The sequence below is a fragment of the Somniosus microcephalus genome, chromosome 16 (genome assembly GCF_052327205.1).
Source record: "Somniosus microcephalus isolate GS21.2 chromosome 16, FLI_Smic_1.0, whole genome shotgun sequence".
NCBI classification, from domain to species: Eukaryota; Metazoa; Chordata; class Chondrichthyes; order Squaliformes; family Somniosidae; genus Somniosus; species Somniosus microcephalus.
In genome coordinates, this window is record NC_141002.1 from 54,942,482 (window position 1) to 54,967,390 (window position 24,909).

A 24,909-nucleotide genomic window follows, 5' to 3' on the forward strand; every position below is an offset into this window, starting at 1 on the left:
CCGGCACGGGCTCAACGGGCCAAATGGCCGCCTTCCATGCTGTAACCATTCTATCCTTTAAAATCCCAGCAAGAGTTGGCAAGAATTTGGGTCCTACTTTGAAGAAAGACAAATATATAGAGAATGGCCAGTCAAAATGCAAATCAAACACCCTTTTCATATAAATCCCATGACTTAAGCACAGCAAAACAAATATGCAGTAGTTTTACAAAAGTAGGAACAGCTGCTAAACGTATCCAAAGCCGAGTACAGCACAAACAATACGTGGGGAAGTGGTATTTAGTGTGCAAATTGGAAAGGAGAAAGTCACATGGGTGGTGTCAACTTCAAAAGCATTTTACAAATACCATGTTGCTATCCCTTTTGGGGGCCTGCGATTACCATAATCATACATGGAAAATTATAAAATGGAGTATTACATTTAAATACAAAATGTTCAAATAATTGAATTAAGATAATGAAAACAGCAATCTTGAAATAGCCAATCCTCCCATCAAACTAAAGATACACATCAAGCAACAACAGATTCAGGATCCAGCAAGAGATGTTTATTCCATAACCATATATACATATACAGTACCTGAAACACAAACATCCATTTCAATTTAATTAAATAGTATGAGGATTGACACATCGACACTGGATGCAATATATTTGATAGTTCACTACTGTTCTATATTTTGGGAAACTGCCTATCTGCTGCCAAAATGAAAACCAAAAAAGAAATGTAACTGGAGCTTTGTTCACATTTGGAAGAGAACAGGTTAATATATACAACAACAAAAAATACAACCGCTGTGACTTCAATAATCTGGGGTTGCTCAATATACCCAGTGATCTCTCAATGCCTTCTGGCAATTTCCCTTAGCCAACAGATACAGCAAACATCACAAAATTTGGACAGAAACTACCACATGAAGTAGTTTCAAACACACACTTTAGATATAATACCACAGAAGAGCAAGTATAATGGATTATTTTTCTTTAAATATAGATCTAACTTTTACATCTTTTTACTATGTCCGGTGTGCCCTGATCCAGGAGTAGGTCTAAAGCACAGCATTTAGTCCAAGAACTTGCGGTTTTGATTGACACCAAACAAAGCCACTCGGATTTCTGGCATCATCTGAAAGACAGATGAAACATTGGAGTTAGTATTTCTGTGGTAATGAGCTACGGTTACAATCCGCACGGACACATTCTAATGTGCTGATCTCCATACATTCATGTGAAACAAACTGGAGGTGGCTCAGTGCTAACCTACATTGAAACCTGGAATTCAGCAGCCTTGCTTTTCCCACCCCCTTACATTCTTCATATTCACAGATGAAGGTAACATTGCCGCCTAGGAAATGTCTCATTAGAACTTCAGACCAGGCAAACACACGAGAGAATGTGAGTGAGTGCGAGTGTTATATTAATGTACTTCTAGCACGATTACTGGACAGCAATTGGAAGCAGGAACTCTGGCTACTACTTGGACATTGAGGCACTGTAGCATTTCCAGTGCCACCTCAGCAGAGATCTGTTAAGAGAACAAAATGAGGACCAAACTTGGGAACTTACTAGTCTGATAGCAAAATACTGCAGATGCTGGAAATCCAAAATAACAACAGAGAATGCTGGAAAAACTCAGGTCAGGCAACATCCGTGGAGAGAAATTTGAGTTGACGTTTCGGGTTGAAACCCTTCTTCAAAACTGGAAAGAAAATAAAAAGATCGAAGGCAAAGCTGCAATCGAACAAGAAGAAAAAGAGACAATAAAAGGTATGCGAAGCCAGATGAGATGGTAATGGGCCCGTGGAGACAAAAGGCAGCTGAGATTAGGTGTGAAGTGTACTGGCAGGATAAGGACAGCTGCCAGGTGAGAGAGTGAAACAAAAGGAAAGGAGGGGGGGAGGGGCAAAAAAAAAAGGACCCAAAACAAAGGGGTGGAAAAAAATTAAAAAGGAAAAAAGTAATAGGGGCCAGGTTATGATCTGAAATTATTGAACTCGATATTGAGTCCGGAAGGCTGCAAAGTGCCTAATCGGATGATGATTTGCTGTTCCTCGAGTTTACGTTGAGCTTCCGTGGAACAATACAAGAGGCCAAGGACGGTGAGGTCCGAGTGGGAATGGAGCAGTGAATTAAAATGACAGGCGACCGGAAGCTCGGGGTCACCCTTACGGACTGAACGGAGGTGTTCCGCAAAGCGGTCACTGGGGAGACCAAACGCAGATTGGGTGACCGCTTTGCGGAACACCTCCGTTCAGTCCGTAAGGGTGACCCCGAGCTTCCAGTCGCCTGTCATTTTAATTCACCGCTCCATTCCCACTCGGACCTCACCGTCCTTGGCCTCTTGTATTGTTCCACGGAAGCTCAACGTAAACTCGGAACAGCACCTCATCTTCCGATTAGGCACTTTGCAGCCTTCCGGACTCAATATCGAGTTCAATAATTTCAGATCATAACCTGGCCCCTATTACTTTTTTCCTTTAAATTTTTTCCACCCCTTTGTTTTGGGTCCTTTTTTTCCTCCCCCCCCACCTATCCACTCTCCACTCTCCTTTTGTTTCTCTCTCTCACCTGGCAGCTGTCCTTATCCTGCCAGTACACTTCACACCTAATCTCAGCTGCCTTTTGTCTCCACGGGCCCATTACCATCTCATCTGGCTTCGCATACCTTTTATTGTCTCTTTCTTCTTTTGTTCGATCGCAGCTTCGCCTTCGATCTTTTTATTTTCTTTCCAGTTTTGAAGAAGGGTTTCAACCCGAAACGTCAACTCAAATTTCTCTCCACGGATGTTGCCTGACCTGCTGAGTTTTTCCAGCATTCTCTTGTTATTTTGAACTTACTAGTCTGTATGGCTCAACATAACATTGCTCAGTACGTTAGTCCACAGAACCACAAAAGCACTCTAAAAGAACATACTGTACTTAATAAATGCTACACGGAAAAAGCAGGGCCAACAGCTTGTTTCAAGCACAGGGTTTTGTCATTGCATTACCAGCCTAACACTCACTTCATTTTCACAGAGCTACATGAGCAATGTCCTTACCTGCTGTGCAATGAGGTCCAATCTACTCTCCAAGGTGTTGGAAACCTTTATTTTCCCATTAGAATTATACACCTCAACACCTCCAGCACTGTTTGAAGAGAAAAGATAAACTTTTAATCAATATTCTTGGCTCCATGTGTTTGTTGCCCATCAGCAACCAATTTTTCTAGAAAAAAAGTCCCTGCCGCCTATATCATCTAATAAATTGGTGAACAAAATCAGAAGGTACCAGCTTCTATCTGGAAAACAGGCCAAGAGCCTTCAGACAATCAGTTCAGTGCTTCTATTTTGGAAAAACAACCAGAGAATAGTGGGAAGAGAATCAACTCCCTTTCAGTCACCATGACAGTTTCTGACTTCAATGTGTACTTCCAGCCCAGGAAACAAAATCAAGAGGCATGTTCTAACTTATCTCAGCAGCTGGCCTACTGCCTCTTTCCCTTGTATCCTGACCACATTACCACCAGTAGTGCCTCAGTTACTTGCTCCCAAACCGCCCATTCTCACAGGCCAAAGCCTGCTGCTCACCCAAAGGTCGGCTTCCACTCAATCAGCAGTACTACCCATCAGATGATGTACTAGTTTATTGCTACATCTGCTTTTACTTTTAAAAAGGAAACTTTGAAACAAAAATCAGAACTATAGCACAAGATGTACTTTGAAGGGTCTTGTCTTTTTTTTGAAGGATAGCATTACACACATTAATTTGTAACTCCCAAACCAATCAAAATTCTTTTCTTTACATCATTGGGACCACTCCCAGACCTGTGCAAAAGCTCAGTTCTTCTTTACCTACACCATGAAAATGACAACCTTCAAAAGTTTAGGATATTGCCTTTAGATAGTCTCTCGGGTATACAGCTGCTAATCACTTCCTGTTTAGTGCCCATATGATCCAATATCCAACTATATTATAGCATTACACATGAGCGTAGTAACCTGATCTGAACAAATATTCGTGTCTTACAAGCCTATTCTTCTTCAATCTTTTCAAAGGCAGACTGAGAAAACACAGCGAGACAATCCCAATGTGAATCATTAAGCTGCTTTATTTCACAGTAAGTGAATATGCAAAGCAACAGTTATGAGCGGACTCACATAATTCAATCAATACAAATTGTCTTCATGTGATAATGAACACACTATACATCCCCACAACCAAAACAACTCCTAACTACCCTCCTGCATTTTCCTTCTGAACCTGGCCAAAGTTTGCCCTCACAGCTTCTATTTAAAAACCAGATAGTGTCTCAGTCACTAGTACAAATGTGGTTCTCTGTTTTATCTCCCAGGCAGAATGGGAGGCCTGCCAGACCCGGAGACTACCCAACACAAAGGGTGGTTATCAATTGCCAGGAGAAGATAATGAATTGCTTATTATTTATTAAAATGTTAGACCTTCACCAGGTTGGTTGGGAGTGATTGTGCCGTGCTGGATGAGGAATGGGATCAAAGATAGATGAAGACCTTTGTAATGAAATCTGTATTCGTTCTTGCCTGTATTCGTTTTGCACTCATGTATATTACCCTCCCCCACACGGTTTCACTTCCTCTTTCCTGACTAACCTGGAAGGTTCCAGGTCTTGGCTCTTGGCTCCGCCCCTGACTTCTCACATAGATCCCAGGATCTGTATGACTCATTCCTGCGAGCCAGTCAGTGTGTTGAGATGTTAGCTCTGATCTTAGTGATTAAAAGCCAACTTGTTAAAGTCTATAACTTCTAGTTTTGTGGTTATTGAAGGCACATCAATTTTAATCACTAAAGAATACTAGGATGGATCGACTCCTAAAACCAGAGCGTCTGGACTTGGATCCACATTCTGCTGAAGCATCAAATCAATTTGGACACTGGCTCAAATGCTTCGAACTCTTCGCGAGGGCCTCATCCGCAAGCGAGGTAGATAAACTCAGTCTACTGACTACTTGCGTTAATCATCGGATTTATTCGTTCATCCGGGACGCCACCTCTTACACGGAGGCCATCACTATCCTGAAGGCCCAATACCAGAGGTCAGTAAACGAAGTGTACGCCAGACATCTGCTGGCTACACGCAGGCAGTGACCTGAAGAATCAATGGATGATTTCTTACAGGGCCTAAAGGACTTGGTTTGGGACTGTAACTGCAAGGCCGTGACAGCCAACGTGTACTCTGACGAATTGGTCCGCGATTCCTTCATCACGGGCCTCAAATCGAATTATATCCGGCAGAGACTGCTGGAGGTGGTGGTCCTGGACTTAAAAAAGGTAGTGGCCACTGCGCGATCGCTGGACGTGGCCCAGAAAAACTCTGACTCTTATTCTTCCGGCCATGCGGCCCTCACTGCCTCGTGTGCGCCGAGCGGGCCGCCATCTTGGAATCAGCCATCTTCCCCATCCAGGTCTCAGACCAACTCTACACCGCCGGAGTCCCCACACAGAAGTTCACCCAGGAGTCCTACTACAGCGGCAATGTCTCGAGGCCCGAAATGCTACTTCTGCGGCCAGGCCAAGCACCCCAGACAACGATGCCCAGCGAAGGACGCTACATGCTTCAAATGTAAGAAAAAGGGGCATTTTAGCAAAGTCTGCAGGGGGAATCCGATTTCCAACTCCGTCACCGCCTCGTGCGTGCCGCCATCTTGGGATCCGCCATCTTTTCCCGACTCAACGGCCGCCCAGGGCCCAACAGTGGCTTCGATCACGGTGGATCAATCCAGGCCACACCCGTTGACAAAATCCATGATGGACATACAGGTAAACGGGAATTTAACGAAATGTTTAATTGACTGTGGGAGTACCGAGAGTTTTATCCACCCTAGCCTGGTACGGCGGCACTCATTAACGGTAACCCCTACACGGAGCAGAATTGCTATGGCTGCTAAGCCCCACACTTCGGACATTTTGGGCTACTGTGTGGTAACACTGACTGTAAAAGGCACGGACTACAAGGATTTTAAACTCCTCGTGATGCCAGAACTCTGTGTTAATGTAATCTTGGGCCTGGACTTCCAGTGCCACCACGAAAGTGTCACGCTAGCATATGGCGGGGTCGCAGCCGCCACTCACAATCTGTGGCCTATCAACCTTAAAAATCAGCCCACCCTCTTTATTCGCTAATCTCGCTCCGAACTATAGGCCCATAGCGACCAAAAGTAGACGGTACAGTCTAGAAGACAGACACTTTATCAAGGTGGAAGTGGACAGACTCCTGCGGGAAGGCATTATTGAATGCAGTACCAGTCCGTGGCGTGCCCAAGTAGTCATAGTTAAAAATAGCGAAAAGAAACGGATAGTAATTGACTACAGCCAGACTGTTAATATTTATACCCAGCTGGACGCCTACCCTTTACCCCGCATATCAGAAATGGTCAACCAGATCGCGCAATACCGAGTCTTCTCGACTATCGACCTCAAATCCGCGTATCACCAGCTCCCCATTAGAACGGAGGACCGCCAATACACTGCCTTTGAGGCGAACGGACGCCTCTACCATTTTCTCAGAGTGCCCTTCGGGGTAACAAATGGGGTCTCGGTCTTCCAACGTGAGATGGGCCGCATGGTTGACGAGAATAAACTACAAGCTACCTACCCCTATCTGGACAATGTCACTATCTGAGGGCACAACCAGCAAGACCACGATCTAAATCTTGCGAGGTTTTTAAAAACTGCCCTAAAGCTGAATCTAACCTACAACGAAGACAAATGTGTCTTCAACACAACCCGTCTGTATCCTCGGCTGTGTGGTGGAAGATGGGGTAATTGGACCGGACCCTGGCCGATTACGCCCCCTAAAGGAACTGCCCCTGCCACACAATCCCAAAGCTTTAAAAAGGTGCCTGGGATTTTTTTCGTATTATGCCCAATGGGTGCCCAATTACTCTGATAAGGCCCGACCCCTCATTAAATCGACGTCCTTCCCACTATCAGCTGAAGCTTGGGAGGCTTTCACCAGTATCAAACAGGACATTGAAAGGGCTGCACTGTGTGCAGTGGACGAAAGCATTCACTTTCAAGTCGAAAGCGATGCGTCAGACTTTGCTTTAGCTGCGACCCTCAATCAGGCTGGGAGACCTGTGGCCTTCTTCTCCCGAACCCTTCAGGGACCTGAAATCAGGCACTCTTCTGTCGAGAAGGAGGCACAGACTATAGTGGAGGCAGTGCGGCACTGGAGACACTACCTAGCCGGCAAACGTTTCACCCTGCTCACCAACCAGCAGTCGGTGGCTTTCATGTTTAATAACAAAGGGGGAAAATCAAGAATGACAGAATACTCAGGTGGAGGATCGAACTATCCACGTTCGACTATGATATTATGTACAGGCCGGGAGCCCTTAATGAACCCCCAGACGCCCTATCGCGGGGAATGTGTGCCAGCAATCATACGGACAAATTACAGGGTCTCCACAACGACCTCTGTCACCCAGGGGTCACCCGACTATAACATTTTATAAAGTCCTGCAATCTGCCCCACTCCATCGAGGAGGTCAGGGCAATGACCAGAGCCTGCCGCATCTGTGCGGAATGCAAGCCTCGTTTCTACAGGCCTGACCGTGCACACCTTATCAAAGCCACACGGCCATTCGAGCGCCTAAGTCTGGACTTCAAGGGACCCCTTCCCTCTGCCGACCGTAACGTATACTTCCTCAATATCATCGATGAATATTCCCGCTTCCTCTTCGCCATTCCCTGCCCAGACATGACCAGTGCCACGGTCATCAAGTGTCTCGGTAATCTATTCTGCATGTTTGGCATGCCAAACTACATACACAGCGATAGGGGGACGTCATTTATGAGTGACGAACTGCGCCAGTTCTTGCTCTCAAAGGGGATAGCCACTAGCAGAACCACTAGCTACAACCCCCGGGGTAATGGGCAAGTGGAAAGGGAGAATGCTACTGTTTGGAAGGCTGTCACGTTAGCCTTAAAGTCAAAAGGCCTTCCGACCTCCCGCTGGCAGGAAGTCCTCCCAGACGTGCTCCACTCCATAAGGTCTCTGTTATGTACAGCCACTAACGCTACCCCTCACGAAAAGATGTTCGTTTTCCCCCGGAAATCGACCTCGGGCATATCTCTACCCGCGTGGCTGACGTCTCCGGGGACAGTACTATTGCGGAAGCACATGAGGCGCCATAAAACAGACCCCCTTGTGGAAAAGGTACAGCTCCTCCATGCAAACCCTCAGTACGCCTATATCGAATACTCTGACGGGCGAGAGGACACTGTTTCCATAAAAGACCTCGCTCCCTCGGGGAGCGGAGAGAACAATGAGAGACTACCCAAGGAAGACTACACCAAAGAGAGACAGGACGCCCAGAGGTATCAATACCCAACTTTAACCTGGGGGACACTGCAGATAACCTGGAAGACACTGCGGAGGCCCGGACAGCGGAGGAACCAGAATCCACTCCCCTAGAGGCACCCCAACTGGCTTTGCGCCGATCAGAGAACCGCAAAACCTCCTGACAGACTCACTTATACCAACTTTTAAGAAACATCACCCCGATGGACTAAATCTAAAGAAGGGGTGAATGTAATGAAATCTGTATTCGTTCTTGCCTGTATTCGTTTTGCACTCATGTATATTACCCTCCCACACACGGTGTATAGTTTCACTTCCTCTTTCCTGACTAACCTGGAAGGTTCCAGGTCTTGGCTCTTGGCTCTGCCCCTGACTTCTCTTACATAAAGATCCCAGGATCTGTATGACTCATTCCTGCGAGCCAGTCAGTGTGTTGAGATGTTAGCTCTGATCTTAGTGATTAAAAGCCAACTTGTTAAAGTCTATAACTTCTAGTTTTGTGGTTATTGAAGGCACATCAACCTTAAATGGTAAGCAATCTTATTTTGTCATTTAAAAATCCTTCACAAGCCAAAGTAATACCAATTTAGGAGGAGGGAAACTTGGGATGCCCAAATCATTTGAGAACACAGGTTTTTACAGATTTTTATTGTTTTGTATAGACTGGGCTTTCTGAAGGCCAGGGACATAACTTGCATTTATACAGTGCCTTTAAATGTAGCTTCAGCAATTTAAGCCTTGTGCTCTGGAATTTCCTTTGTAAACCCCCCCCCCCAAATCTCCTTTAAGACCCTCTTTAGAAAACACCTTTTTGATCAAACTTTTGGTCACCCCTCCCAATATCTCATTTGGTTCAGCATTCTCTTTTGTCATTACGGTTCTATTAAGCACCTTGGGATGTTTTCCTACATTAAAAAAGTGCTATATAAATACAAACTGTTCTGCAGAGTTATACTATTTCTAATCAAATATGTTCTGATGATTAAATGTGATCCACATGAAGACAAAGTTGCACTATTCTCTCTCATTACATATGAATAAAAATAACATATGAGTCATTAAAGGTTTCCAAACTAAATTAGTAGCAGCCTTGCCAATCAATAACTGAATATATTTTATCATAAATAAATATACATACAAGACAAGGCAAACCTTCCTGGTAAAAGGTAGAATCAGTATTTTGCACAGTAACTCTTTATTGAGATTACACTCACAGCTGTCAGTAGGTCACACATTTTCTATGGGGTAAATGGGCTGACCAGTTTGAACTTCCACTTGCTGTGATGGGAGTACTCCGCTGCTGAGCAGCATCACACCTGGAAGCCCAAAGGCAAATTCTGAGTGCAAAATTACAATCTGCATCGGACTGGATTTCTAATCCTGGATTGGCAAGTTATAACTGGAAATAATGAGCTGATTAAATTATTAAAGATAAAAATGGATATTTAAACTTAAACTGTAAAAAAAAAAGGATCTACTTGTATTTTTGAAACTAATGAGGTCTGGAATATTCATGTGTGTTGGATTATATATGTATTATAAAACTGCAAGTGGATACCATACTGAATCTGAACAAGGTTAGACTAATTCCTATTTTTGTTGTCTACATATTTTTCTGCTACTAAAAATACTATACTTTAATAAATGGGTGGAAATGAACTGAACCCAAGTCTCTTCAAAACAACGAAAGCTGATGTAAATGCTTACATGTCTTCAGATAGAAACGTTTCCTGGTCAATGTGAATATCAATATCCTTATTTATGCTGTTCTTGTAAATGGGAACATTCTTGTTGATGGAGGTCTGTTTGGAATGTAAAAATAAAGTGAAAATACACACACAGCTTTGTGGCACTATTCATGGTAGGTCAGAGGAAATGCTGTTCAACATTAACAGCGGTAGTACTGCAGCTCCTTCACTGGCAGGGGGGCACAACTACGCCACGACAAGTTTACAGAGACTGTTTCATTACAAATGTGAACATAGGAATTTATCATGGAAAAAGCCGCCCGGAAGTGCAGACGGACGCTAGAATTTGATATATTGCAGCTAAAAGTAGATACCACTATCCTGCTTGTCACACTATGTTTGGTGTCATACTTTAAAAAAAAAACTAAAGGCAGTCATTCTCCAAGCAGGCTCTTAATTGACCTTCCAACAGGAAAAGCCAAATGTTCTGACCTCTGCATGAGCAGCAATTAAACAATGAGTGAACTCATTGGAAAGTTACCAATTGAACACAAGTTGTAGCTTGAAAGGGATACATGCCTGCACTTTAGCATTACAATAACACACCATGCTTTAGATTGTATAATGTTCCACTGCTTATAAAACACAATCCCTGATTTATCATGAGTAGCAGCCATTGGAGATTTGATAGATTTCCCATGACCACAGTCTAATTGATAAGTAAACGCAATCTCTAGCCAGAGTTTAACTTTTTTTGGGGGTGGAGGAGGGAAGAGAAAGGGGCAATTTACAGATTGGAAATTGCATTTTGAACTTGAGACCGGATGAGAAGCACTCAGCTAGATGAAATGTGAGGCCTCTCCAGGGACAGGGACACGCGCACACTACAATGGCCATACATTGATTCTAGGTGGGATATTAGAAAAATAACTTGTGTGTAGCCATTCTAATTTCAATCATATAGTAAATGTGTCAATATAGAATCACTTTGGAATGGTAGTCTAGAACTGAACATCCATTACATTACCTTAACCACTGCAGTGTCTTGTTTGCGGCAACGAATAATCACTATAGGTTCCAACAGTTGATAAAAGCCCTAAAATTGTTAAATTACATCAGTTACTATCAATTTCCAGGGCCATACATTTCAATAGTACATCTATTTCAGAGTTTCAACCCTCAGAATTAGGGAATAGACAATTTACAAGAAACAATGTAAACAGCAGACTGTACAGTTTTCTACATGCTGTTCTGAAGGCAATTTCCCAGCGTTCACAAAACATTAAGTTCTTGATGCACGTCCATTTTTCTAATTTTTGCCAATGTCAAGACCATCAAGGCACCTCTAGCCTCGAGAAAGCATGGCTCCTATCACACCAAGCAAAGTGTGAATCTTTCCCCTCCCCACCCTTACCAACAAGAGCAACCAGAAAACAGATTTCAACATGGCATCTCGTGTCATTACTAATTGATAGCTACATGGCAAGGACTGTACTTGCACAGTACAGCTGACAGATTATAGTTTAGTGTATTTACAATATTATCCCGTCCTTACCTGCAGTATCAGTCCATCCAGCAGTGTTTGGTATCTGGCAGGATCTTTTGCCACTTTGCCCAGTCTCTGTCTGGCTTCATTCAACAGATCCTGGAAACCAAACAAAAGCACCCGTTAAGATGGTACCACATACCAACTTGGAAAACGAGCAACGGCTGACAACTCACAAATAGCCCTTAATACAAGCCTGTGACATTTCACAACGTAGAGGGATCTGGGGACATGCCCATCCCACAAAAAAAAAATGATTTTTAATTATTTGTAAATTCCAAAATAATGAATATGGGCATTGCATTTTTGTTTTCTCTAAAAAGTAAAAAGCTGTTCACTTTTATTGAAAACTGTTTTGTTACAATTTGGAAAATAATTATTTTTCTTTATATTTAAAAACTTTTCTTCCATTAGCAGCAGATGGCCTGGAAGGGGAAAATGTTTTTAATTCATTTCTTTTCTTAAAAAAGTTGCTGAATAGCAAAAGCAGGGATAGGAATCCTGTCCTGTTGACCGCTGGATTATTTAGGTCAGGGATATAGGCAGAAAATTTTGAATTCTGCACACTTTTTCCAATGTTGCCCCACATTCCTGGGGGTGGCTAGGGCATGTCCCCTGGTAAAAATTGTGCATTCTGATTATTTTACTTTTATACTTCACAATTGATACAGTTAATCTTAAAATAAAAATAGTTGCCATTTCAGTTTTCAATAGACCAACCAGACCATCACTTCCCCAAAAGCTACCTCTGTCACTATCCCACTTCCAACCTCCACCCCAGTACACTGAAGCACTCTATCCTCTACAGAACAGGTCAGAGAGACACACTATCTCCTCCAATTCCCTACCCAATTAACAAGGCACACATTCCTCCTTCAACCCTCCCCGTTCAAGTTGTCAATTTTCTCTTCCCCACCCACAAGCATGATGATACCCTTTCTTCGTGGTCTAAGTCAATTCCTGGCCACAAAACTGAGCGTGCCGATTGGGCCATCAAAACGTCAAACACAGGGAGGAGCTAAACACGATTAAAATCACTAAGGAGATGGTACTCAGTAAAATAATGGGACTTAAGGCGGATAAATCCCCCGGACCTGATGGCCTACATCCTAGGGTCTTGAGAGAAGTGGCGGTAGGGATTGTGGATGCATTGGTGATCATTTTCCAGAACTCCCTGGACTCAGGAAAGGTCCCGGCAGATTGGAAAACTGCTAATGTAACACCCTTATTTAAGAGAAGAGAAGTAGACAAAAAGCTGGAAACTATAGACCAGTTAGCCTAACATCTGTGGTTGGCAAAATGTTGGAGTCCATTATTAAGGATACAATAACAGAGCATTTGGATAAACATAATTTAATAGGACAGAGTCAGCATGGTTTTACAAAGGGGAAGTCATGTTTGACAAATTTGCTTGAATTCTTTGAGGATGTAACATACAGGGTGGATAAAGGGGAACCAGTGGATGTAGTGTATTTGGACTTCCAAAGGCATTTGACAAGGTTCCACACAAAAGATTACTGATCAAGATAAAAAAAATCACAGGATTGGGGGTAATATACTGGCATGGGTGAAAGATTGGCTATCTAACAGAAAACAAAGAGAGTTGGGATAAATGGTTCGTTCTCGGGCTGGCAATCAGTAACTAGTGGTGTTCTGCAGGGGTCAGTGCTGGGACCCCAACTCTTTACAATCTATATTAACGATTTGGAGGAAGGGACCGAGTGCAACATATCCAAGTTTGCCAACGATACAAAGATGGGAGGGAAAGCAGTGAGTGAGGAGGACATAAAAAACCTGCAAAAGGACAGACAGGCTAAGTGAGTGGGCAGAGATTTGGCAGATGCAATATAATGTTGGAAAGTGTGAGGTTATGCACTTTGGCAGAAAAAATCAAAGAGCAAGTTATTATCTAAATGGAGAGAAACTGCAAAGTGCTACAGTACAAAGGGATCTGGGGGTCCTGGTGCATGAAACACACAAAGTTAGTATGCAGGTGATCAGGAAGGCCAATGGAATCTTGGCTTTTATTGCAAGGGGGATGGAGTATAAAAACAGGGAAGTCTTGCTGCAGTTATACAGGGTATTGGTGAGGCCACACCTGGAATACTGCGTGCAGTTTTGGTTTCCATATTTAAGAAAAGATATACTTGCTCTCGAGGCGGTTCAGAGAAGGTTCACTCGGTTGATTCCAGAGATGAGGGGGTTGACGTATGAGGAAAGGTTGAGTAGGTTGGGACTCTACTCATTGGAGTTCAGAAGAATGAGAGGCGATCTTATCGAAACAGAAAAGATTGTGAGGGGGCTTGATCGGGTGGATGTTTCCACCGATTGGTGAGATTAGAACTAGGGGGCATAATCTTAGAATAAGGGACTGCCCTTTCAAAACTGAGATGAGGAGAAACTTCTTCACTCAGAGGGTAGTAAATCTATGAAATTTGCTACCCCAGAGAGCTGTGGAAGCTGCAACATTAAATAAATTTAAAATGGAGATAGACATTTTCCTAGCAGATAAGGGAATTAGGGGTTACGGGGAGAGGGCAGGGAAGTGGACGTGAGTCTAAATTCAGATCAACCATGATCCTATTGAATGGCGGAGCAGGCCCGAGGGGCCGTATGGCCTACTCCTGCTCCTATTTCTTATGTTCTTATGATTTTATGTATTAGTTTGTAAAGGCTGTAAACCAATTTCTTAATTGGGGTGGAAAAAGTACTATTTTCAGTACCAACAGTAAGGCTATAATATGTTATTTTTTGATGGGAAAGGTTAGAGTTAATTTGGCTCTATGATTTCTCCCTTTCCACAACTTTTATCCTTGTTCTCTTGAAGACACTGGCTTGTGTTGGCAGCCCCTAATATCTTATCAAAAAGGCTACTATTCACACGTGAGCCCAGTGAATTTCTGTAGACTAGTTATTCAGTGAAAGCATCACACACTGGTTAGTGATTGGCAGCGAAAACCCCGGCTAATTCTTTTCCCCCTGCCTAGTCCAAGGGCAATTGTAACACCAAATCTGCTGCCCCAAATCAGCACAGGCCAAGAACTGAAGTTGGGATCCTTCAGTCTGTATGGGTTGGTGTCAACAATACAAAAATTAGTGTCATTTACTTTGTTCCCATGTCATGCATCATGCCTGTTTGAGGACCAGCTTCCACCAATCTGCCACTCATTCTGTATCCAGGTAGTGCACAAACATGGCCTAGGCAATTTTCCTTTCCTCTCAATGCAGAATATACTCTTCCAGTGACACATCAAGACTGTAATTTCACCACATGAAGTTATTACAGGTGAATCTATAAACCTACCACTCCACAATAGTGTTTAGAAATTCCAACATGCTACAATACCCTTTACTTATATTGTTCCTTGCAACAGTCCTGCAATAAAGATCAGTGTTACCATGACAAAAATTTTATTTTTAAACACAAATCAATTAAAATATCAGTTTCAATATCTAATAAGAAAAATAAGTCAGTACATCTACCACTACAACATAAACTCCCAAAGGGTTGAACAACATTAGCCAGGCTACAGTATTGTAACAGCAGTGTTCTTCACTGCTCGTGTGAAAATAAGCATCAGCTGATAATGACATGGCCTGACCCAACTAGGACTACATAGAGTCCTACTGACGCCATGTGATTAACAGCCAATGAAAAAGGCATTGCCGAGATGAATTAATCAATGACTTGCTGCATGTGATCTTCATACTTTATGGACAGAAAAAGTACTACAAACATGCTTTCCCAGAAGTTAGCCTCCATGTAATTGTATTTCAGTTCATATAATGCATTTGCAATCTCACCGAAATCAGATCATCTCTGGCTTTGAGGACCTTCAACCTAGCCTGGTTCAGCAAATTGGACATTTGACTAAAAGCAAAAAGGTTTAAAAAAATTAGTCAGAAAGTCAATTCAAGGTCAAAAAAGATTTCAGTACCCAACACGGTCAGAATCTGAGCTATCGCATATTGTGGAATATTCAGTGTAGTAGGCAAAATATTTTTTTTTTTTTTTTATATATAAAAGATTTCAGAAACTAGATCTTTATATGAAAATGGTTACATCCTATATTTTAATTTTCATGCTCCCTAAATAGAATTACTGATGGTTTCTATGTCTTATCTAAACTGAGTGTAAAACTCAATAATGTAAATCAAGAAACACATTTAAACACAGGGAAATTTGAAAACTACTGAAATACTGGCACTTGACAAATTTTATTTTACATAGTACTTACATTTTCTTCTGCTGTTCAATTTGCTTTTCCTTCTTTTCATAATACTCCATGATCTTTAACCTTTGGGTCTGTACAAGACGACCCTTTTCAATGTTAAACTCTTCTTCTGCCTGCAAACCAAGGGATTGATTTTCAAAATGTCTCCAATATCAAAAAGAAAATAAGTAGGACTGATAACTATATGGCTTTACAAACTTAAGCTTGCACAGGCGTAGTCATCATAGTGAGCTCTGTGCACATTACATAAAACATTCTATACCAGAACTGTACACTATTGTATGCAAGAGTAGCTATTCCAAAGTTCTTGGGGAGGGTAAACTATTTCCATACCCTTAGTTTTCTCCTCGGTTTCTGGTGGCCTAGAACCAACTGCAGTGGCCTGTTCACATGGCGGACGCTGGCACTCTGAACTAGCCACGAGGAGCTTGAGCAATTCCCACTTTTCCACCTTACTCTGTGGAAAAGCAACCCAACTAAAACGAGGCGCTCAGCAAATTCAAGAGAAGAAATAAATCTAAAGCCACATCCCAACAGCTTTCTTGGTAAATGCTCCACATGGTGTGGTACAGAACCATACCGAGCAGAAATTGTCCAAACTAATCTGCTGGTGTGTGCTGGATTGGCTAATCTTAGTAGAAGCCACACTGACACTCTAAAGCATCCCAGGCAAAGGAGGGTCCCATCTTCTGACTGCTTTCCAGTGGCACTGTTAGAACTGTAGACACAAAGATAGACAGCATAGAGTCTGATTATGATCTACCAAACAATCCAATAGCCCATTAACATTCGTGGCCAGACTCTCAAAAAGATAAGCCAGTCAGGCAAGGTATAGGAAGGCGTAGTACTTTTTATTTTCTCCAAATTAGGAATTCCCTAAAACTATGCAGATCCACATGATACAGCTCTTCTCCCAAGAAACAAGCTGCCCCTGTAACTGTGACATGGGTGTTTTCTTGTGTTAAACACAGATTTATGTCCAATCACATTTAGGACAGGCATAGTGAGTTCTAACATTAAGCTACAAAATTCAGGCATTACATTTTTTTAAAGTCCATTTTAATATTTTTCCTGCTTCTACATAATATCACACTATACTCTGTAGTTTGTTAATTTCACAATATGAAAGTACAGGAAACTCTTTTTTATCCGGCACCGACGGGACCGGTGTGGTGCCGGTTTATCCAAAAGTCCGGATTACAGAGAGGTATAGTAAAAGGTACGAGAGCCCCGTACACGGCCACAGATCCAGGCGTCCCTGTTGCATGGCAACAGGCGCAGGAACTCCGGCCACAGATTCAGGAGTCCCTGTTGCATAGTAACAGGTGCAGGAACCCTGGTTACATGGCCACAGATCCAGGAACGGCCACTAATATGAAGTAAAACTTACCTGAACCTACTCCTGAATTTTGCCGGTTAACAGAGATTTCCGGTTATTTAGGTGCCGGTAAATCGAGAGTTTCCTGTAATGGGTTTCCTATGTTTTAAATGTATTCATTCTCGGGGCATGGACAACACTAGCATTGCCAGCATTTACTGCTCATCCCTAGTTACCCCGAGAAGGTGGTGGTGGGCATTCTTCTTCAACTGAAATAGTTTGATACAACTGGAGTGGCTTCCTAGGCCATTTCAGAGGGCCAGTAAGAGTCAACCACGTTGTGGGACTGGAGTCACATATAAGACAGACTAGGCAAGAACAACAGGTTTCCTTCCCTAAAGGACATTAGTGAATCAGTTGTATTTTTACAACAATCAGACAGCTTCATGATCATTTTTACTGATACCAACATTTTATTTCCAGATGTGTTTTTTTTTTAAATAAACTGAATTCAAATTCTCAAACTACCATGGTAGGATTTGATAGCAAAATACTGCGGATGCTGGAAATCTGAACTAACAACAGAAAATGCTGGAAATACTCAGCAGGCCAGGCAGCATCTGTGGAGAGAGAAACAGAGTTAACGTTTCAGGTCTGGGACCCTTCATCAGAACTGGAAAAAACTGGAGATGTAACAGATATTAAGCAGGTGCAGAGACAGGCGGGGGGGGGTTAGGAGGGGAAGAAGGAATAGAAAGAAAGCACAGGGTGTTCTTTCTATTCCTTCCTCCCCTCCTAACCACCCCCCCCCCCTGCCTGTCTCTGCACCTGCTTAATATGTTACATCTCCAGCTTTTTCCAGTTCTGATGAAGGGTCCCAGACCTGAAACGTTAACTCTGTTTCTCTCTCCACAGATACTGCCTGGCCTGCTGAGTATTTCCAGCATTTTCTGTTGTTATTTATGGTAGGATTTGAATTGATTTTCACTGGATTATTTGTCCAGCCTCTGGTTTTAGTCCAGATGCATAATCATTGCTACCGGATCATAAAATTTATTGCTAGATGTGATGATCAGATGCCTGGAAGTGCGATACACAGTAGCAATACACCACTGATAATGCATAATCTTCCATTTTGCAGAGATCTGGATTTATATTCCCTAGTTGCTATTTGGAACCTCTTCTAAATTCTGTTGTACAAATCGTTTTTGGTATCAGTTCCCATTCTTTATTGCAACAATCAGGTTTTGAATGTAGAATGAGGAAGGGCTGAGAACCGACGTGGGACAATTAGGCAAGACAGCATCATCTACCACATTTATTTACTTCAGTGAATTCTGAGAATGCTCAGAATTGACTAAGAAATAAATGTACTAACCTTACTGAGATGTTATATAGGATCTCTGACCAATGAAGGCAGCAACTGACTTGAACACAGCTTGAACCCAAGTTTCCTCAGTTATAGAGCAGTAATACATATCTCTTTCTCTGAACAATTTTTCTGGGGATAAAATGTGTATGACGCAGATAGGGTGCAGGAAAGACAAATGTGCTGAATTATAAGTACATTTTGATGGTGTATTCACCTTTAAAGTGGGAAAGAGACTTACAGCAAAATTCAACAGCTTTGTTCTACAGCACTATATTTACAATTACATTTATAACAAAAAGTATACATTAGCCTATTTTCAACTAATAATAATAAAATGGACCAAAACATGACTAATATGACTCAATTCTGCAAACTATTCCTTCAACGTCCATATGGAATTTAATGACGAGACCCAATTTGCATTCATACTGTAGTAAATTGTACACAATTATAAATCTGAGAGACTGATGTTTCTCCGCAACAAAGATTTGGTTGGAATAATCTAGATTACAAACTAGAAGTCTGAAAAGAAAGACAAAATAAAACCTCACCTTTGCATCTATTTCTTCTGCTTTTTCATTGGCCTCCTGCTCAATGAAGGCCATCATGTGTTTGATCTATGGAGCAAAAAGGGAAACACAGAATTATACAGATCTCAGCTCTGCAATCATATCAGGAGTTTTGACGCTAGATATTTTCTTCGGTTCAGCACCAGTTGCCATTCTTTACGCACAGATCTCGCACCCCCTATAAAAGCAGTGTGTCTCTTTACCTTTTCACCGAGAACATCTCATCGAGTTCCAGTTTACTGAAATATACTGTGTGCTGCCATGTGATCAACTCAACTTCGGTAGACAGAACAGTATGATGATCAGGTCATAGCTCAGTTATGAACGAACAGACAAATGTACAAAACAGTGCTTTATGTTTCTGCCTGGTATCGAACCAGGGGCCTTTTTCATTAGGCAAATTTGAACTACTACACTACTAAACAGGCTGCAAAGAAAATCACTGAATATATTTACAATAATTACAAGCTTATTAATTTAAAAATGTCAAAATAACAGTCACATCCCCTGTGCTAACCCTCAATATAATCCGGAATGTTGAAACACAAGACCCTTTACTTCTTGTATGGTTATCAATGATTACGGAGCCTCAGGCTAGCTCTGTATCTCTACTGGTTTTAGATCAACTAATTCAGCCAGAATATAGCCACAAGTTCTTTGGGGACACTACAGAACAAAAGGAATTAAAAACAGATGAACAGCCATTCACTAGTTTCTAAGCGATTATATACAAGGGTCCGGCTCGGTCGTGGTGCCTCCCATGACCGGATAGCCTGTTAACACCAAGGCCCACACACACAAAAATGGGTGCTGCACCAGAAGACACTCATGGAACCATATTACAGCAAGGAGACAATATCTCTGGCCAGGGGAAGAAATTGATGAATTGCACTAAATAAGATTCAACAGTGGGTCTAAGTACAAAGTTTCTCACTGACAGAAGTTAGGTTGCACATAGGAGTAAGAGTAGGCCATTCAGCCCCTCTGATGTGTTCCGCCATCAATCACATCAACACCAATGCCAACCCCACCATCTCACAAATCAGGAGACAAAGTGCGATTTGGTAAGAAATCATGAGTTGCTTTTCCCCACCTCCTTAAACATAAACAAATATAGAATGATAGTTCATTTATAAACTTCATTAGAGGCCTTATTTAATCTCTAACAGGTCACAGCTCTTTATAAAAACTTTATTACTACATCTGAAAATGCTTTACAAAAACTTTTTTTTAAATCCTACCCGTTATTACCTAGTGCCCAACACAACCACCACTCAATACAGTCCCTACAGCTACCAACAAAGGTATTCAGCCCACAAAAGCTCATCCCACTAGAACCCTAGCTTGTCCAGCCAACTTTAATTTGAACTATAAAATCATAAAAATGATAGCAGCAGTATTGCCAACTCCCACGATTCCATCATTCCATCACGAGACACGCAATTTCTGAGTGAAATAAAGCTTCTCTCGCAATGGAACGCCTAAATCTCTTTTGGGGGGGAATAAAATGGCAATTTATGCATTGGGATTATTATCAGCACCAAAGTTTTTTTTGTGATGACATAAGTTTTAAAAATTGGCTCGCTCGGTTGATTGTTCACCCTGGCCCTCGTCTGTGCATGTATGTGAGGGCGGCCAGGCCAGGCCAAGCTGAGCCGGCGAACTCGGATGTGGCGGAGTGAGAAGGAACCCAATGGACGTTATGGAAAGCCCTCTGAACCCAGTGTTTTTTTCTGCGCATGCGCAAAATGCATATCCCCCACCAACCCCCCCCCAAAAAAAAATCACGAGAATTAGGTGTTCCATCGCAAGTGAAGCTTTAATTCACTCAGAAATTGTGTGTCTCGTGATGGAATCATGAGAGTTGGCAATACTGCATCAAGGCTGATTTGTACCTAAACACTATTTACCCACCTTTGCTCCCTTGAGACCTGTAATAATCCCATTATTATCCTTCTGATGATGCTGTAATTATACCAATGTTATGTGGATTCTTTGCAATTAGTTAGAAATGTATTGGGACTTGTATTACAAATATACAAATTTACTTATTTGGTAGTGAATATTGAACATTTGAATATCAAAAAAATGTTAAATAAAAAGTTTGTATTTCAGAATTTTTAAAAAAGACTTTGGGATTGAATAAATTTCTAAATAGGTGAGCTAACTCATCTGACCTTTGTTGTTTCCTACTGCATGTAAATAGAGTAAATAGGGAGAAACTGTTTCCAATGGCAGGATCGGTTGGTAACCACAGGACACAGATTTAAGGTGATTGTCAAAAGAACCAGGGGAGATACGAGGAAGCATTTTCTTCCCAAAAAACTGCGAGTTGTGGTGATCTAGAATGCACTACTTGAAAGGGCAGTGGAAGCAGGTTTAATTGTAACATTCAAAAAAGAGAATTGGATAAATACTTGAAGGGAAAAAATGTACAGGGCTATGGGGAAAGAGGTGACTAGGATTCATTGGATAGCTCTACCAGAACAGGGACAATGGCCTCCTTCTGTCATTCTATGATTCTAACCAACAGATAATACTTTACCACTGTCTAACCTGTGAACCATTTCTCCATTACATATGATCTTTGGAAAAGACATGAGACTTGGCACAACTGAATCTATTTCAGGGGCTGAATTGTGAGGATGGACTGAAAAGCTTTGATAATACAAGCCAAAAAGGGTCTCCAAGATCGACAATACTTTTGTATTGCTATCCTTTGAATTTTACATGGAGATTAATCACCCAGTACATTCATTTTGCATCCTCCCTGCGGGGAATTGGAGACTCGTCTTGGAAATGTCATGTACCGCCAGGAACCTAGCACAAATAGCTCTGCCTCCTACACTAGAATAGACAAGACTCCAACTCCTTCCAACCAGGTGCTCTAGCTCAAACCAGATTCCAACAGCATCACAGTACAGCTCTGCTTACTGACAACTAGGACCTGGCTAAAGTCAAAATAGAGCAAGGGACACTAGTTCCAGTAAAAAGGTGTGAAAATATATATTTAAAATGTTCATACAAATGCATGTCTGGTTAAAAATAATTTAGATGTTTCTATTTCAAAAGCTTGAAAATTAACCAAACTGAATGAAATGAGTAACAATGGCATTCAACAAGGTTAAACATTAGCTCAACCTAGAAAATACCAGCCATTTTAACTGTTTAATGTAAACACATTTAGGTTTATGCTCAACAATATTATACTTAAGTCAGCCATTTATCCTTGCTAGCTTATGCCATTTAAACAGGTTATAAGTGGCAGTGAAATATTTTTAGACATAAAATCCTTTAAACTGTATTCATAAGTATAGGAGGTTCATAGCTGAATTATGTTTGATGGAGAAAGAACAGTGGTTTCTCAAACAAAAACAGGAAATGTTGCAAATTCACAGCAGGTCTGCCAGCATCTTAAGAATAGATAGTTTAACATTTTTGCTTAACCTATTGTTATTGTCTCTACACAAAATGTTAACCAGTCTTGTCAGGTGCATTTTTTTTAAATTTCAGATTGCCAATATTTATGATTTCTTTAAATATTCAATCCATTACGATTTTGCAGCCTAAGATAAGGGCACTGCTAATGTTACCAGGTTTGCATTTTCCCCAAGTATAGGATACATCAACTGAAATTCACATCTGAATAGTGCTTGCTCAAATATGAAATTTATTCCATAGATTGTATACAACACATTACATAAATCAAGGTTACTGTACATACAATAGCACCTTCATTTGTATCTAAAAATGTATTCACTGCACATAAATTGGCATAGTTTTTTTGTTGGGAATATCTGCTTACAAAATTGGAGTTGCTTAATACTGTGTAGGCAAAACGTGGAAGTCCATTTCCATGATTAATCAATGCAAATAAAGGGATAGTTCAAATTTTAAAATCATATATACATATATACGAACGTCACTAATATCAAAATGTTATCCCTCTCTAACCCCTCCTCCTTAACTTCGCCATTCTGCAGGTTAAACAGACCATTTTTGGATGCAAACGGTGATGATGGGCAAGGACGTGTGATTATGGTTTATTTACATTCACCGCTTTCCTATTAAGAGACACTTGGCCTTAAGTTTTTTTTATCCACGAATCCAATGTGAGCGCGACAACAGACTAAAATGTAAAATACAGCACAATCCTGGCTAAATCCCTTTCCTTCTCTGTTTTGTTTCCTACACGCACCGCTGCTGTCGACAGACTGTCACGAAGACTCCGCCTTACCTGTTTCTGCACATCGGCGTCGCTCAGCGCCATTGTCGCGGTGGGTTTAGGGGTCTTGGAAGGAGAAGTTCCCAACAGATTGGTGCTAAAGTCAATGAGGGGGAAGGAAGGTGCTCGTGTTTAGTTAGCGGGGCTCGGTGGGTGAAGGCGTTTTGTCTAATGTTAATAGCGCTGCTCCCGCTCACTGCGCACAGCACAAGGACGAACGCTCAGCTGACTGATCCACAGCGGCCAACAGCAGCAAGCCCCTTTGGTTATGGCCGGTCACCTGATGCAGCGACGGCGAGGGAGGGATTGGGGGGGAGGAAACGCGCAACGCCCTGGCACACGGCCCCTCCTCCCTCCCCCTGTTTAAACGGAACTCCACACAACCGATTGTATTTTTGCGCAAGCGCGCGTGATTCCCTGCATATTTGATCGGTTAAACCGGGCCCGATTCAAAAATAAACATTCGGATTCGAGCAGATCCGATTTCTGTTATTAAAAAAATGACGTCCATAACTCGCTGTATGCTGGGAATTCATTACTTAAAATAAATAATTCACCAGCAAAGATTTAAAAAATAAGTATATATATATTGTCTTCAAAAAGCAGGTACTTCAATTGTTGGTATAAATCAATATTCAATTTGAAAATCTGACGATGTGTTTCACAGCAAATTTTTTCTTTGACCTTTGACCCCCAGCGCTTTCTTCAGCTCGCGAGCGCAAAGGCTTGATTTTATTTTCCCTTTTCTGTTTCGAGCATAAGCTGTTTCTGATGTGAATCTTAACAAAACAATATAATCAGGGGGCCGGAGCTGCCTACCCCCCGAGTCCTGGCGTTATTTTTTTACTTGAAGCTGTGCCCTTTGACCTTGTGCCCCCTTGTGTTGCGGAAGGGGGCGGAGTCAGCGCGTCTCTTTGCCCCCCCGAAAGATGGCGCGGCTCTAAATAAGGAACTTGCACAACAGTGGTAACGGCACCGGGCTGGCTCGTCCGATAGCACAGTAAGTCTGTCCGGTCTAGCATAGCGCTTTTTTGGGGGGGAAAATGTAACAGAAAAATAAAAGTTATGTCGGTAATAGATTACAGTAGAAGGCGAGCGCTTGTTCAAATAGCACTAATCTTCAATTTGTTATTAATAGAGAAACCATTTATGAAATGAGATTGAATGGTGTCCCACTGTTTGTATAATGTTTGCAATTTTTCTTGTAATTGGAGCTATTTTAATATCGGCTAATTTAAAGAACGGGGGAGGGGGAAATTATTCATTAATTTTAATGCTGGATTTATGATCCCATGGTGCATTCTCCAGTTTTTGTATAATGTAATATCGGATAAATCATGCAAGTTCATCATTTGTGCAAGCGTTGTCACCACAGTGTAATCACGTCAACTTAATAGTGCAAGAACGGACAGGCATCAAGAATCGCGTCGTTCGTGACCTTTTTCCTTTCCACTGATGCCAGGCGTTGGAAGTGCACATGGGCATATTGGTGGGGTCGTTGAACAAAGGACACTTTGACTTTGTTCTTTTCTGCGGTTCGCTTACCTTTAAAGGAATATGTTGGTGATGCTTTTAAAAGTTTGTGCGTATTTGCAAGTCTTTTGACTACTTTTAATATTCGGATTTTAATCTTAAA

General features: G+C 41.8%; 2 protein-coding genes across 4 annotated transcripts in view; one reads left to right on the top strand and one right to left on the bottom strand.

Annotated features, from left to right (window-relative positions):
- Nucleotides 1–533: 533 nt before the first annotated feature.
- Nucleotides 534–23,659, bottom strand: LOC147106187 (V-type proton ATPase subunit E 1-like). The gene is made up of 9 exons (XM_086009055.1): nucleotides 23,286–23,659; nucleotides 19,031–19,096; nucleotides 15,793–15,902; nucleotides 15,359–15,425; nucleotides 11,564–11,653; nucleotides 11,036–11,104; nucleotides 10,028–10,122; nucleotides 3,042–3,129; nucleotides 534–1,126 (listed from the first exon to the last, which is right to left on the bottom strand). The coding sequence occupies exons 1-9, from the start codon at nucleotides 23,316–23,318 to the stop codon at nucleotides 1,064–1,066; spliced, it is 681 nt and encodes a 226-aa protein (XP_085865181.1). The 5' UTR covers nucleotides 23,319–23,659; the 3' UTR covers nucleotides 534–1,063.
- A 498-nt stretch (nucleotides 23,660–24,157) lies between these two features.
- bcl2l13 (BCL2 like 13) overlaps nucleotides 24,158–24,909 on the top strand; it is a 42,876-nt gene continuing 42,124 nt past the window's right edge. Inside the window, exon 1 of one of the 3 annotated variants that reach the window (XM_086009047.1) lies at nucleotides 24,158–24,273. The gene's annotated coding sequence lies outside the window, so the exon portion shown is untranslated. Of the gene's footprint in view, nucleotides 24,274–24,339; nucleotides 24,856–24,909 lie in introns of those variants that run through there. The other 2 variants (XM_086009048.1, XM_086009050.1) reach the window with 2 other exon arrangements.